The sequence below is a fragment of the Chironomus tepperi genome, unplaced genomic scaffold (genome assembly GCF_022539635.2).
Source record: "Chironomus tepperi strain 1889 unplaced genomic scaffold, CSIRO-AGI_Ctep_v1 contig_67, whole genome shotgun sequence".
NCBI lineage: Eukaryota > Metazoa > Arthropoda > Insecta > Diptera > Chironomidae > Chironomus > Chironomus tepperi.
The window spans coordinates 43,944-58,954 of record NW_027226189.1 but is presented as its reverse complement, the minus strand read 5'-3'; the positions used below and the strand labels follow the sequence as shown (position 1 = coordinate 58,954).

Sequence of the window (15,011 nt, the reverse complement as noted above, 5' to 3'; positions counted from 1 at the left end):
AAAATAGAATTACTTGGTATCGATGGATTGAAAATCAGAAAGTGTAGGATGTCGGATATGTCAGAGAACTAAGTGGATGTAACAAAGTAATCAGAATATTTTTAGGAATGGTATGTAATATTTTTAGGAATGAACTCTGATAAACAATAATTGCAAGCTAATTAGCTGTGAGAGTAAATTATCCAAATGAATTGCTTGTCTTCCTACATATTGAATATTCGAGTCGCTAGGCTGTTTTGTTACTTAGGCAACCTTTAAGTGTAGCTACTGTTAGGGTACAAATATAATGCTATTTATTCTTTGCCGTTAAAATGGCCAATAAATAGTCGTTACAGCACTGTCAGGGTCACGTTTTCCTGTCAATTCGGTGACGCAGAATCACATAAGCCCGAGCGACACTGTTAAAGCATGCCTTCTTATCCAGGCGACCTCTGTGAGGAAGCTAAAAGGTAGCTGACTTTAAATCATATTAAATTGACAAATACCAGCACCTGTAGCTACATAAACTAGATTCACATCCTAACATCACTGTCATTGGACAGAATCTACACTGTACGAGGAAATTAATCGAAATTTACTAACGGTAACTTCCTTATAGATTATTTCTGTACATAAATGTGAGCATACGAGTCTTCAATATATATTGTACAGGAAAAATATACAACGAGACATGAAATAATGGGTAAGACTAGTGATTTAGAGCTATTTCCGCTAAATCTGATTGCCTTTTTACACGAAAGCTCTGATTCAATTTCAGCAGGAAATTTATGAAAGAAATGAAGGTATGGCATTTATAGCTGTGAAAGAACAGTCAAAAAAATGTTGCTACTTACCTAAGCTTTCTATACTTTGTCCTTGCGGTACGAGAATCGCCCATAAATCAAACATAATGGAAGCTGCTAAAAAGCACACTAGACCTGAACGCTTTTGTTTGAGTGAGTAACTACGAAAAAGCTTTTCGAGTACTTCGTCTGGCAGAGAGGATGAAATGGGCGCAATAGCACTTGATGAGTTTCTTTCCGGCCCATTTCGTGCTGAATTTTCAAAGCTTTTTTGCTTTTCAAGCATTTTGAATTTTTTTCTTCTTCTTCCTTCCTTTTTTGCACTTATTTGTTACACGTCGCTTGTTTCTGTTACCTTTTATGTCTTTTTGTGAACTTGAATTGTAATGACTTTGTTGCTGTTGTTTTGTCGCAGATGTAACAACTCAATTATGTCGATGTTTTAATTGATTGATTCAATTATTCTACATTGTTTGTATTCAATATTTTTCCCTTTTATTATCAGCATTTTATGTATATTACAGCACAGAAAGGAACAAATGGGGCTAATAAAATGGAGAATGTGAAGAAAAAGAATAATTTAAATGTAAATGAATATATTTAATGCAGCAATAATAACAATCATAATTACTGTTATTTACAGTATGAATATGAATGTGAGAAATTTATAGCCCGAGTGACGCAGATGATGAAGGCTCCAACACGAAGTCACCTAACCACGTGGAAGTCACCTAACCACGTGGAAGTCACTTAACCACGTGGAAGTCACCTAACCACGTGGAAGTCACCTAACCACGTGGAAGTCACCTAACCACGTGGAAGTCACCTAACCACGTGGAAGTCACTTAACCACGTGGAAGTCACTTAACCACGTGGAAGTCACCTAACCACGTGGAAGTCACCTAACCACGTGGAAGTCACCTAACCACGTGGAAGTCACTTAACCACGTGGAAGTCACCTAACCACGTGGAATCCAAATGGCTACCATATGGCATCCACATGGCGACGGCTTCTATTTGCTGTTAAAGTGATTCAGCAGATCCTTCTTCATCTGTGTCACTCGGGCAGGAAACTTTATTTTACATGAAAATGTGCTTTTTGTTAAACGAGCTTTTTTTGTGGACGCAGCAAATGCAACTTTTATTTTTTTGCTAATTAATGTTTGTTTAAATCAGAAACTTGAGCTTCAGCAGCTGGTTTCTGTTGTTTCGCAGCTGTGTTCACCCCATAAATTATTTATTTTTTTTTTGCTCGTAGTTGCGATAAAAAGTTTGAATAATCAAAATTATGACTTGATGATGTTCAAGTGGAATAATTTTTTAGTATTTTTTTTGAGCAAAGCCAACTGAGATTTTGATGAAGAAAGTTTTTAATTTGGCGAAAATAAGCAGTTTAAAGTGGTTTATAATTTGGATAGAAAGATTATTAAGATATTGGATTTTGTTGGATTTAGCACTTAATATCCAGTTTTGTTGTTACGGAGGATTCTCTTATGACTTCCAAAATGTGGAAATTGAGGACGATCCTTAAGTCTTGACGACGTCAAATGACGAAAAATTGCCATGACAAACTCAACTCAACTCTGGGCTTCAGATTGGACCAAATTCCAAAATTTCCCAGACGTCACTTACCAATGATCCCCATCCACTTCAATTTTTTATTCAAGCACATCATGGAGCATTTTAATTTCCAAGCTTGGGTTGCTGTGCCAAAAGCTGGGAGGGTTCGAATTTAATATTCTAAATTGCAGCTTAAACACCCATTGCTTATGCTTCTTTAGGTATAAGTCGTTAATATAGCAACAATTTACTGTAAATCTCGTAAAATTGCTTTTAGTTGAGATTTATTTATTTTTTGGAGGGGAAAAGTATGAAGGAATTTTACATGAAATTACGAAAAATGGCATAAAATGTCTATTTAGGCAATTTTGAGTATTAAATAAAATTGAGCTACACGGAGGACATAGAGCGGTGAAATGACGGAAAATCTGACACGAGGTGTGCAGGACTAGCTTGAGCCCAGATTTCACTAAATAGTATCAAGCTAGTAGCTCAAAAGCTTACTTAGATTTTGTGTCCATATTATCTAGAAGAGACAGAATTAAGCTTCTTATTGTCATCTAAAGATAATTATTGATTGAAAACAAATTGGACAAATTATAAGGTACAGTCAAAATCTGCAGGCCTGTGCATCTAAAACACTGGAAATGCAGACATACGTCTCTTAATCAAACCTAAATTTAAAATACCTAACTGCCATTCAGTCGAATCTGTTACAAAATTAACGACAGTATCTAAAAATCATCAACACAGAACACATCCTTAACAGCAGCCATAAGCGCATTAACTGCACATTCCAAGAAAACCCTCCGAACTTTTTCTTTATTTTAATCATGACTGCTGAGATTTAAATGTAGAATATGTAATTTCATAACATGTCTACATGCTGAACAATTTCCTGTGCTTTTTTTTATGTATGTAGCTTGAGTAAGTGGATGAAAAGAAAACTTTATACATATTTAAGTGATGTGAATATTTCATACATATTGTTTTGTCTACAACCAGCAATCTTGAGCTGTAATTATAATGAAGGAATATTGCGCAATATTCATACACAAAAAAGTACGCCGTACACAAAAAGCAATTCGTAATTCAATAAATTATTTTGAATGACTCGAAAAGGATCTAATTAATTTCATACAAAATGAATAAATTTTGTTTTTGATGCCTCGTACGTGGAGGAGCTTTTAACAATTTCATTGAAAATCTCCAAATAGACGCAAAATGTGATTTGAGGCACGATAGGCTTAAAATCTACTCTACCATGTATTTACTCTAAACATTATTTTTAGAAAAAGTTTTGATTTTATTTCAAATGAGCTTCACGCGACAGCAGAAAAGGTCAAATGATTTCATGGTAAGCTGTTGAGTTCTTAGAACTGTATATTTTTAATACTTTGTAGCTGAGTGATTATTATCAGGATTTATAATTATACTTCGTTGAGTGACATTTGGAGAACGGATTTAAGTGAAAAGGAGTGAGTGGGCTGGACATGTTCTGAGAAGACCTGTAGAAATAAGTGCTTGAAATATGGTACTTTGTAGATGGCAGAAGATTACGAGGACGGTTAAAGAATTCATGGAAGGAAGCTGTTGATAGAGCAAGTATTGCATTTGGAAATTGGAAAGTGGTAGGCAGCTGTAAAGCCAGTTTCAGGCGATATCTGAGAGAGATCATGAATCACAATTGATCTGTACGGCCAGCGAACAACAACAGCAATAAGTGATATTGGGTGCCGACAGCACAATAATGTCTCAGATTGAACCTAACCGACGGGAACTTGAAATTTTTGCAATATCAATGATTTCTGTCACAATTCTGAGTATTTAGATATAGAATCTTTGGTTTATCTGTACTTCAAAGCATCCTGTGTTGATGACAACTCCAAAATGTCCAATTCCTCAGAAGGTTTGATATTGCTTCATCCCAAGTTCTGATATTGCTCCAAAAACAAGTGATTCACAGAATTGCCAACATTTATTGAGCTATAAATTGCATGTTATCGTCCCAAACACGATTTCAGGATAGCAACGTTATAAATATATTTTTCATCCATAAAAGCTTCATGTCACTACTCTTTAGTTGACATTGAATTGTGAAGAAAACTAAATTTAGACTTAAACATATATTCAGACATAGTCAGTATTAATAAAAAATGAGGAAAGTCCATCCCAAAATGATCTTGTTCATAGGGGTCGGTTCATGTATGACGTAAAGGTCTTAGGATGGAGGGAACGTGCTTCCCATGTTGAGATTTGGTTAAGCATCAAGCAATGAACATTGAGATTTTCATAAGGAGAAGGGACGGTGCCGGAGGTCAAGATGTCTATTTCCGCGTCACGTAACAAATGAACATCCCCTTCATAAAACTACCCCATTCAGTCCTAGACTTCATTTACCTATCCAATTTTACCTTATTGATATAAATTATTCATCAAACTTTCTTCTCATGTCTCGAATTTTTCATGGCATTCATATCCAGCACAGGATGAGTTTTATTAAAAAATTATGGAAATTTTCCTCTTCGTCACATACAAGTCTATGATATGCTCATTAATCTGTCCGTTGCTTTCATTTTTCAAACTATAAAATGAAGTTTTTTGCGAGCATTCCATCCTTATCCAATGGAATTTATATTGCAATATTCTTCTATCCTGCTGATATAAACAGTCTACATGCTACTTGCTTTCTATGTAGATTACTTTTATACTCGTTTCGTTGCTGTTTCTTCTTATCTACACTTTGGCTATTATTGTACAGGCACGAAAGCAGATTTTTTTTTGTTTTCATGAATAATGCATTCGTCGTTGGTACGGACGGAAGAAAGCTATTGCATGAAATATTGGATAAAAATGATTTCTTTTTTGTGTTTCAATAAATTTTTTATTAAAAAATATAGAACGAGATGTAAAAAGCACAATTCTTCTATTCGAGTCATCAAGTAACATACAGCATTGGAAAAAAAAGAATCTGTAAATCAATTTTAAATCTCATTCACTTATGCATGTACATGGATGGTGTAAGAAGTAAAATTGAAAAAGTGATTGCTTCGATCGAGTGATTTAAGCGCATTTTTGTTCCAGGAATCAAAAATGGGAATCCATTCGAAATCCTTGAAAAAGCATGATTGTCTTAAGATTGGGATTGATTCATATAGAAAATAAGTTTTCTAACGGTCATTCAAAATTCAAATTTCTGAGTTCAAATCTTTCATTTGAAGCCAACTTCAGGTGTGTTTACAAATGAAATAATTAATTATCGAATTTAGGAATGATTACAAGACAGTTAAGACTTTGTGATGCACCAATAACTCAATAAACCTCATCTAACAAAACTTATTCAAGCTCTTATCGGAAGAGATGTTAGTGAAAATGGATAAATTGTTAAATGCAATTTAAAAAAAGTTTTATAAGGATATATACAGTCAATAAAAAGGAGAAATTGTTTTTTTGAGGAAGTCGAAAGTTTTATTTGCAAAATGTTTCATCATTTTCCATTTGAAGAGAAGTTTGGAACTTGATCTGAATCTGGAATTGAAAAATCCTGCATTTAAAAAATAACTTTTTACTTTACTTTGTGGAAGAAAAAGCTCAAAAGTTTATGGGAAATTTACAGCAAATTAAATTTTTTGTTGGATTTTTTAAAAAGCTTTTGATCTCATATTTTAAAATTAATTTATTATAGCTTTTATGGATGCAGTTTTGCAGATAACAGCAGGTATGATGGGAAAGTTTCTGTTTGAAGGAAGTTTGAAGCTATTTTGCAACATTAATTATTTTGGAATTTTTGAAATTCAATTGAAAATTTGATTTTTTTATACAATTTTGATCTGTTCTGGATTGAAAGTGAGATTGTCCTAGATAATCTAGAAGAAGAGTCAGACACTGCTGTCAAAATTGTGATTTTTTCAAATTAAATATTTAAAATTGCAATTTTTACAGTTTTTGTATGAAAAAATTGTGAAAATTAAGATTTTTGCTTTGATAAGCCTGATTGCAACCTGATAAGGACTGCCCTTGATAAACCACTTTTACGCCTCTGATAAGAAGATCTATCGATCCAAAATATCAATAAATTGTGATGATCCATTTGAACACGATCATCAACCCAAACTCTTAAGCTCCTACCCACAAGACCCAATTAAGCTACCAACTTCAGATCTAAGCTAATCTACCACACCATAAATACTTTAAAAATTGTAACTTAAAATACATATTTAATATTTTTCATTCAAAATTCAGATTTAAATTGAAACTTTCAACTTCTTATTATTCAAATGACTTTTTATTCATTCTCTAGTTGTTTGAATTAAGAATAACTTCTACCATGAAAGCTTAAAAAAGGATTTCACTTCTGTTTAAAATGCAAATCTACGATGGAAAAAAGGAATGGAAATCATTTCTATTAAGAAAGTTTTCAAGTGCATTACTTTAAATATTTAATTCGTGTGAGGAATTTCCCTCAAAAAATATTTTTTGATTAGCATAAATTTGAAATTTAAATTATTTTTGCACCTGAGGATGGATGGAGTCTGCTCCCCAAAAAAAAGTAAATTTAGAAAGTCAATTTGAGTCTTAATATTTGATCTCTAAGTAAATACATTAATGTGGAGAAATTGTGGTGTAACAAATGTTTCCTCCTAGGGTTCTGTACTTAATGTAGTGTAATTTATGTATGTAATTAATTTTGTCTATTTAGTGGGAAAGTGTATTTGGTAAAAGAAGTGATAAGGTTAGTTCCTTGAGTGGATGAATGTAAGTTTATTAGATTCTACTTTTGCTATTTTATTGTCAACATTTCCATTGCATTTATTTTGGTCAATAATTGATTTTGTGAATCACGGGAAGATGGAAGAGATGGAACAGATGGAACTAATGCTATTGGAAATGTAGCATAAATTTTTAATTGACAGTGATAGATCGTGGATGGAAATGGACTCGAGTGACATCAAAATGGTAGCTCTATTGAGTTTGGTATTCAAATGGACTCCATATGGGCTTTGCATGGGTTCCAAATAGGCTTGGCATGGGCTCCATAAGGGCTTCATTTGCGCTTCATTGATTTAATTCGGTATTCAAAGCTCCATTTGGGATTCGCAGTGGGTTCTATATGGGATTCGCATATTATGATCGTCATTATGAGCTTCATGGGCTCATGATTTGTTGCTCGGGAATGGAGCTTTTAAGATCCCTAGAATCCTACAAGAATCCTATCCCAACTAAATATGTTTGAATAGTATATTTCCCACTAGTTCTAATAGAGTATATGCTAACAAGCAAAGAACATGCTCTCCAAAGCTTGCTTTATCCTAATTTACTAGTTGACCATGCTCTCAAGTGTTAAAATCAGCTTACTCTGCTCTTGACAGCACACTATTAGATTACTAGGAATAAAGTCAAGTTACATGTTCACTTCCACAAAGCATAAAGCTTTCACATCCCTAAACTCCATTCTAACAAGCTAGCATTTGAAAATATCCATATATATTTCAGCATACATATCGATAACTAAGATGAGAATTGGAGCATTATCAAGTAGGTGATATTTCTTTAAAATAGCTAGTCGAGCATGAAAAAAGAAAAAAACTTTCTTGGCATAGTTTCAAATCAGAATGGAATAAGTGAAGTAAGGTTGAGAGTACAACATCATATGCCAAATGAAAACGAGAGTTATTTCCATTTCGGTAACAGCAATTGATTTTTATGTTCTGCTCTGTGCATTCATTCCATTCTTCCTTTATATCATGACCGTGAAATATTGCTGCCAAAAAAATTGGAATCGAGAGTATGAAGGAACTTTTAATCTGACTACACATATTAAATGTGATTAATGGTATTGGCCATGTTATTGGCTTATGTGGTTTTTTGATGTCATTTCCCTCACTTCACTTCTGTTGTTCTTTCCATTCTTCGTCAGGTTATTTATATCAGATGATAAATATATATACAGACTGGTTGTTATTGGAGATGATTGAATGTCTCAAATTTTGCATGAAATTTAGAACGGATTGGAATTTTTCATTATCATTCTTGGTATTACTGCTTAATTTTTATTGGATTTGAAGTCTGTCGTAAGAGGATTATTAAAAGGATGGATTTTTGATAAATTTAGAATCAGATGGATGATATTGAAATTGTAGATGCTGGGATAGAAGTACAAAATTCTGTAGCTTGTTGTTGCTGAAGCTGAAGCTACTCTAGGATGGAGTTTGGTTAGGATGAAGAAGCTTTGAGTCTATAAACAGTGAAGAACAGTGTAGAATGATGATCGAAACATAAATAAAGCAAAATAGAAGGGTAGGGGCTATTGGGGTCACTTTTCAAGCATTTATCTCGGATGCTATGTGGTCTCACTAGATGCTCTGTGTTGAATTAATGACCAACACTCAATACTGACAATGAAATTGATCAGAATAGATTATCACAAGTCAATAGTTGAGTCAGATTGATAGCTTGCAGTTTGAGATCTACAAAATAAGAATCAAGCCTTGCATCACAAGCTGATCATCTAATAATCCCGAATATCTCATGTCGACTAATCGATTCAAAATCCAGCTTCATGTCAGAGTCAGTCAGATTCAGAGCTCGAAGTCGACTTGGATGGAGTCTAGATTATCAAGATGAAGCTCTAGATTATTTGAAGAACTTGATCAATTACTAGAAATTATCATAAAATCCAAATTCAATCCCCAACCAATCACAGAACCTATATCAAATAAATGTACAACAAAGTACCAAAAAAAGCACAAAAATCCCAAATCACCTCACTTATAAAACTTGCTCGAAACTTTTTAATAGCAGCCATTCAGCTTTATGAGATGATTCGATAAATGTCTTTTTTCTTCTTCTTAATTCTTTTATTTCACAATCGAAAGAAATCGACGTCCTAAAAATTCTTTAATTCTTTTCTTGCTTTTCTTTCCTCTTCATTCACATAATGTAAAGTCAATAATATTGTTCATATACATGAAGATACATTTTTAAGGAAAAGGAAGCAAAGGAAGTAAAATTTTCTTATTATCTTTTAATGTTTTTTCCAAATCAAATTTCTTTCTCTTACTTTTATCAAACTCATTTGCTATTCCTTCATTCTCACATATTTTTTACGTTGATTATAGGATCTGAGAAACAAAAGATTCGGATGGAAATCTCAATGTGTTAATATTAAATTAGATAAATGGAGGTTCATGGATATATTTGAATTAGATGCAGAGAGAGATTGTGTGTAGGAAAGGTTTGAAGGTTTAATGAATGAAAAGTTTGGAACTGTTGAAGTTAAACATAAATAGAATCATAATGAAGAAGTGGAATTTAGGGTTGTCAACTGAAGTCAAATGAATCGTAGCTGAATACAATAAGTCGTTTAATAAAACTTAAATCAGGTACCAGGTTGGTTTGACTCTGACTTAATGCAAGATTTTTATCGGATTCGGTTTGAATCTCTAGTTACGCTGACTTCGGACAGGAATTTTGATCAATTAACCGATTTGTACTGTCACGATTTGTGAGGGGCATGAAGGCACAAATTGATTGAATGACGTGTTCCGCCCATTTTTAAATACAATTTCGAGTACCAACATCCAACATTTGAGGAGGAGAAAGCATTTCTTCATTTATGTGACTCGAGATTTGTTGATCTTCTATTCATTTTTAGTCATAATTTCTCCAAATTCAAACAAGATCTTAAATTGAGTGAACATTTACTAGATTCTAATAATACCTCAAATGAAGACCCTATTATCATTTTCAAAACTCCTCTTATCTTTGACTTCATATCAGTTCATTATTCCAGACTAATATATTGTCAATGACATTATTCCCATACCTAATTCCTCATATTCTGTTATCATAAATTCTATAAATCATCAAATTGTAATGCAATATCAAAGCTTACTATGATACTCTATAGAAATTCAATAACTATTGGTTAAACATAATAGATTTTGAATTTATGAATGAATAGAGATTTAAGAAAATATCCTTAAATATAATTATATCAATGAACTTTTGTATTTTTAGGTTAGGTTGAATGGGAAAATTTTTGTCATTTCTTTCGGAGAAGTAAAATATTTCCTTTTTATTGCCTCGAGTCCAATTGTATTTTATTTTCTTAGAAATGAATTGAAAAGCTCTAAAATACCTAAAGTCATTGCTCTTAGTAAACGGAACCTCTATTCAGGCATCACGAATGTGTTTTATTGTAGCTTTAATTTATCCTTCTTTTCCTTAAGTGCCAGAAATGATTTTCTAAGAATAAAATTCTTAAATTCAAATTTACTTGAAAAATTGTTCTTATTGTTCGGAAACACATTAGTTCCTGTGTATATATGCGTGAAAAAAAGTGTGGGGTGAACAAGCTGGAGTCGATTTTTTAGGATGGTAAAAAATATTTCTATAAAAGGTTTATCTCATGAATTTTTAAACAAAAAGTATTATCAGCACATAGAATATGTTGAGTGTCTGTATTTTGTATGGTAAGTGCATTTTGATAAGGTAATTTGAGTTTAGAATGTCGATAAGGTAAGGTGGCTGGCTGTATTTATAGATTAGATTGTAAAACTCGTTACAACTTGATTTGGTGAAGCCTTAAGGATTAAAGTTAATCCTGAGCTTAATTGATACATTTTGAGTTTTGGAAATATTTAAGTACAACCAAAGATTGAAGTCGATAAAGATTTGAGATGGAAATGACGGCTTAAATCGACTTAATTTCTTATAAAATTTGAGTCAATTTTTTTTAAAATTTACAAAACTTAAAATTTAAAAAATTTAAAATTACAAAATCGTTAAAATTTAAATTTAAAAGTTACAAAACCGTTAAAATTTGATTTGAAAATTGCAAAACCGTTAAAATTTGTATTCAAAAATTACAAAATTGTAAAAATTTGAATTTAAAGACGCAAAACCGTCTAAAATTGAATTTAAAATTTACAAATCAGTTAAAAATTCAAAAACGTGAAATCAGTTGAATTTCAAAATTTAAAAATTCCGTTGCAACACTTATCGTAGAATTTCTCATTAACAACTCAACTACATTATACAATGCCCAACTTTTCAACAATAGTTCACTTAAACCAATTCATTGTCTAGTCGCTAAATCCACATTCACTCAACATTTCAGCGACTTTGTTACCAATTTTCCATTCAGTTTGAATGAAAAAGTTTTCAACACATTTTAATCACAATGTTTCGTACAGTCTTTCACCATTTAGATTAATTTATGTAGATTGTTGTTAATTTTACTTCATTCAATGAAGCCTTTTTTTGTGTGCTTTGCATGAGGCACTGGCATAAAAGTTTTTTTTGCAATGTTTTCTTTCCGTTCACCGAAATAAAAGTTTCACATAAAATAAATAAATTGTGTCTTCTTTTTGTTCACATCACTAGGACTATCAAGTACAATACACAGCGTACACTATCACTTGCAATTGGCTCTGTTCAATTGCTTATGGTGATGGAATGGTTATTAAAATCTATATCATGTATACATAATTCAATAGCTCTTCAATTATAAAAAAAGAGATTCTCACCCGAAAAAAAATGAAAGAAAAATAATCGAAATGAAAAAAGTCAAGAAGAAGGAATTCCTTCTTTTTTGTGTACACATCGAATTGTATACATCAGAAAGAAAAAAAAATGCCTAAATTATTTACATCCACATGAAAAAATATTATATAGGAAGAAAAGCACTTGGGAAAATCTCATTGAATTTTCTTCTTTCCTTTATATTTTTTTTTGTTCTCACAAAATCACACAGAGCATAGGCAGCAGCAAAAAAAAGCTCTCAACTTAATATTCTCGAAATATTTTTTTCACACAACATTTTCATAAAGTTTCCGACATAAATCCAACTTTAAAAATCATTTATGATAGACTAGTGGAATTCATGAGTGCACTTACATTGAATATAAACACCTTAAATGTAGTTTAAATACATAAATTTATGGATTTTTGCACTGGGTCAAATATGGCGCTTTTGCGCTTGTTCCGCAACGTGTATGAAATATATTTTATATTATTTTTTTTTCCTATTTTTACGTCGCTCAAAGCCCGAGTTACAATGCGAACTGACGACAAGGATTTTTCTTTTCTGATATGAGAAGAATTTTGCCTTGGTGAGAAGAAAAACATCCTGAAAAATTTTTTGTGTATACATTTTTGGAGAGACTTTATGAGAGTAATTTTCCAATTATTGAGAGATTCTCTCACATTGGAATGGTGTACATCACCATAGATTTTGTGTTTTGTTTATGTACTTGATTTTCCTAGTTTACTCTTAAAACAGAACCATAAGAACTGTGTAGAAAATGTACACATTTTCACGTAAATGTTTCCCATCTGACACATAGAACGGAATGAAATCAGGCTTACTTTTTTTGAATATTTTCTCTTTACCGTGTGCGATTGGTGCGAGCGCATTTTCTTTACTGACCCATACTGAATATAATCTTTGAAAATTTTTCTTTTCTTTTCTTATTATTACTTAATTTAATTCTTTTTTTGAGAGCTGCTATATACATTTGTACAAAATTCGTGAATGTGGGCAGCTTAAATACAAACATGATAATATCTGATAAATATTTGCAAACTGTGTCTGACTCTCAGACTTTTTCAGAGAGACCCGATTATTGTATAGGCGGTAAATTTTCTTTTTTTGACTGTTCTGCAGTTCTTCTTGTGAATCTTTTAGAAGTTTTTATTTGGAGGTTTTTGGACGTTTTCATGACATTGATGATAAGCAGCGTTTTGGAGCACATTAGAGTGTGAAGTTTTGTGCTCTTTGATGATAAACGATCGGGAAAAAAAATTGTTTATTTATTTCTATTTTTGAATTGAAAATGTTTTGTTGCTAGTTGACCACCTGTTTGACTGACATGTGAATACTTGAGAGACTTTTTGTGGCGGATTTCATTTTTATTTCTCGAATTTTCCTGTGAATTATTTAAATTTAAACTCAAATGACACTTGACATTGAGAATGAATTTGGATTATTAGGGACACCTATCTTGTGCTGTGAAATTAGAGATGATCAAAAAGATTCACAATAAATTAATGTCTTAAACAATAAATTAAACGTCGACATGGCCACCTTTATTGTCACAGTGCTAATGCTATGATGCTAATTTACTTGATCAGCACAGGAAGGTTAACCGACCAAAAATCTGGACATATTGCAGTAAAATGTAAATTCCTCAATTTTTACCCAATATCATTTTCACTGCATTATCGAGGACACGACTAGGTCTTAACGAAATTGTGGATTTGCTCAAGAACCTCTGTTATGTTCCAGAACTCGAACTCGACATGGATTTTGTATGGAAAAGCCGACTCAAGTCGATACGACTCCACACAAAATACGACTCGACTTCGAGCTCTGTCATGTCCATTCCCTTAAGAACAATTCATATCAATCTAAAACTCATTTTACAACAAAATCAATCAATCTCCCTACATTGGACAAACCCACTCCAAATCCAATCCAATATTCATTTCCATTCCTGCTAAAACTCACAATAATTCTACCTGTCATTCTTAATTTACGCCTAATACTCGAGCGCCGCTTATAGAAGAAGATGTCAATATACAATAATTGGAATTGTTTTGAGTTCGATTTTTTTTTCTTCCTCTTTTATTGATTTTCTGGTCATTTTGTTGGAGACAAATTTCGTAAAATATTGCGAATAAATTCCTCAAAAGAATGTTCCTTTTTGACCTTGAAGGTCTAAAAATATTCGAGGTCATAAATTCGCAAAATATGCGTGAAAAATGTTCGTAACTTATTAATATTGATACTCGAAAGACAAACTGTGGATTAAAGCCACATTTAATTGCTAAATACGCGCACAGGCAGGTACAAACAAAATTTCCATTTGATTTCTGTTCGGACAGCCGAAAAACATTTTTTTTAATATTAATCCACGGAGGATTAAGTGTAATCATGGCAGATAATTATAATTATTAAGTTACACAGTAAAGCTTTATAAACAGGAAAGAACAAAAAGAAAATTGAATATTACGGCATGAAAAATTAAATTTTAATTTATGCTTGATATTTAATCCTCCACTTATTATGATTCGAAGATTATATTCCATAAATTTTCTGCATGAGTAGCTAGCTATGGATGAAATCATTTGGAAGCATAAATTTTTGTATCATCTTGAATATATTTAAAGCATATTTCATATCCATGCGTGATGTTATCATTTATTGCTTTTGAGGTACATTCTTTCAAGTTCTGGGATGTGATCAGGAGGGAGGTGGCACTGCTCAGGGCAATCTTTGAAGGGGGAGGGTGATGGTATGGATTTCAGGGAACTGAAGAGTATTGTCCACAATTTGGAGATTGGGAGGCTTGACCTTCCCTGTATCCATCCCTTGTATTCAGATTCCGTCAAGTAAGATCTTTAAGTAATTTCAGGAATAAATCTCATCAGAAGACCATATTCAATTCCATATTAAGCTTCTTAAACCCTAAAATTCATTGAATGATGATGATGGCAAAAGTTTTCATAGTAAATTAAAAAAGACTTCCATTTTCCGTTACTATGAGCTTCATAATCCATTTGGAAATTTATCTTTAATTCATATGAGTATTTCATAATAATTCCCAGTGCCCTTTTGTATCGGAACTGTACAAATCATCTCCTCGAACTTCAAGCATTTGTGAA

General features: G+C 32.3%; 1 protein-coding gene across 4 annotated transcripts in view; it reads right to left on the bottom strand.

The window, feature by feature from the left end:
- Positions 1-12,713, bottom strand: part of Ac3 (Adenylate cyclase 3) — a 52,646-nt gene extending 39,933 nt beyond the window's left edge. For 3 of the 4 annotated variants that reach the window (XM_070653159.1, XM_070653155.1, XM_070653158.1), the window contains exons 1-2: positions 12,243-12,713; positions 834-1,327 (exon numbers count right to left, since the gene is read on the bottom strand). In XM_070653159.1, the coding sequence (XP_070509260.1) occupies positions 834-1,068 (235 nt within the window). In that variant the 5' untranslated portion in view covers positions 1,069-1,327; positions 12,243-12,713. Of the gene's footprint in view, positions 1-833; positions 1,328-11,547; positions 11,658-12,242 lie in introns of those variants that run through there. The other variant, XM_070653156.1, reaches the window with a different exon arrangement.
- Between the last annotated feature and the right edge of the window lie 2,298 nt (positions 12,714-15,011).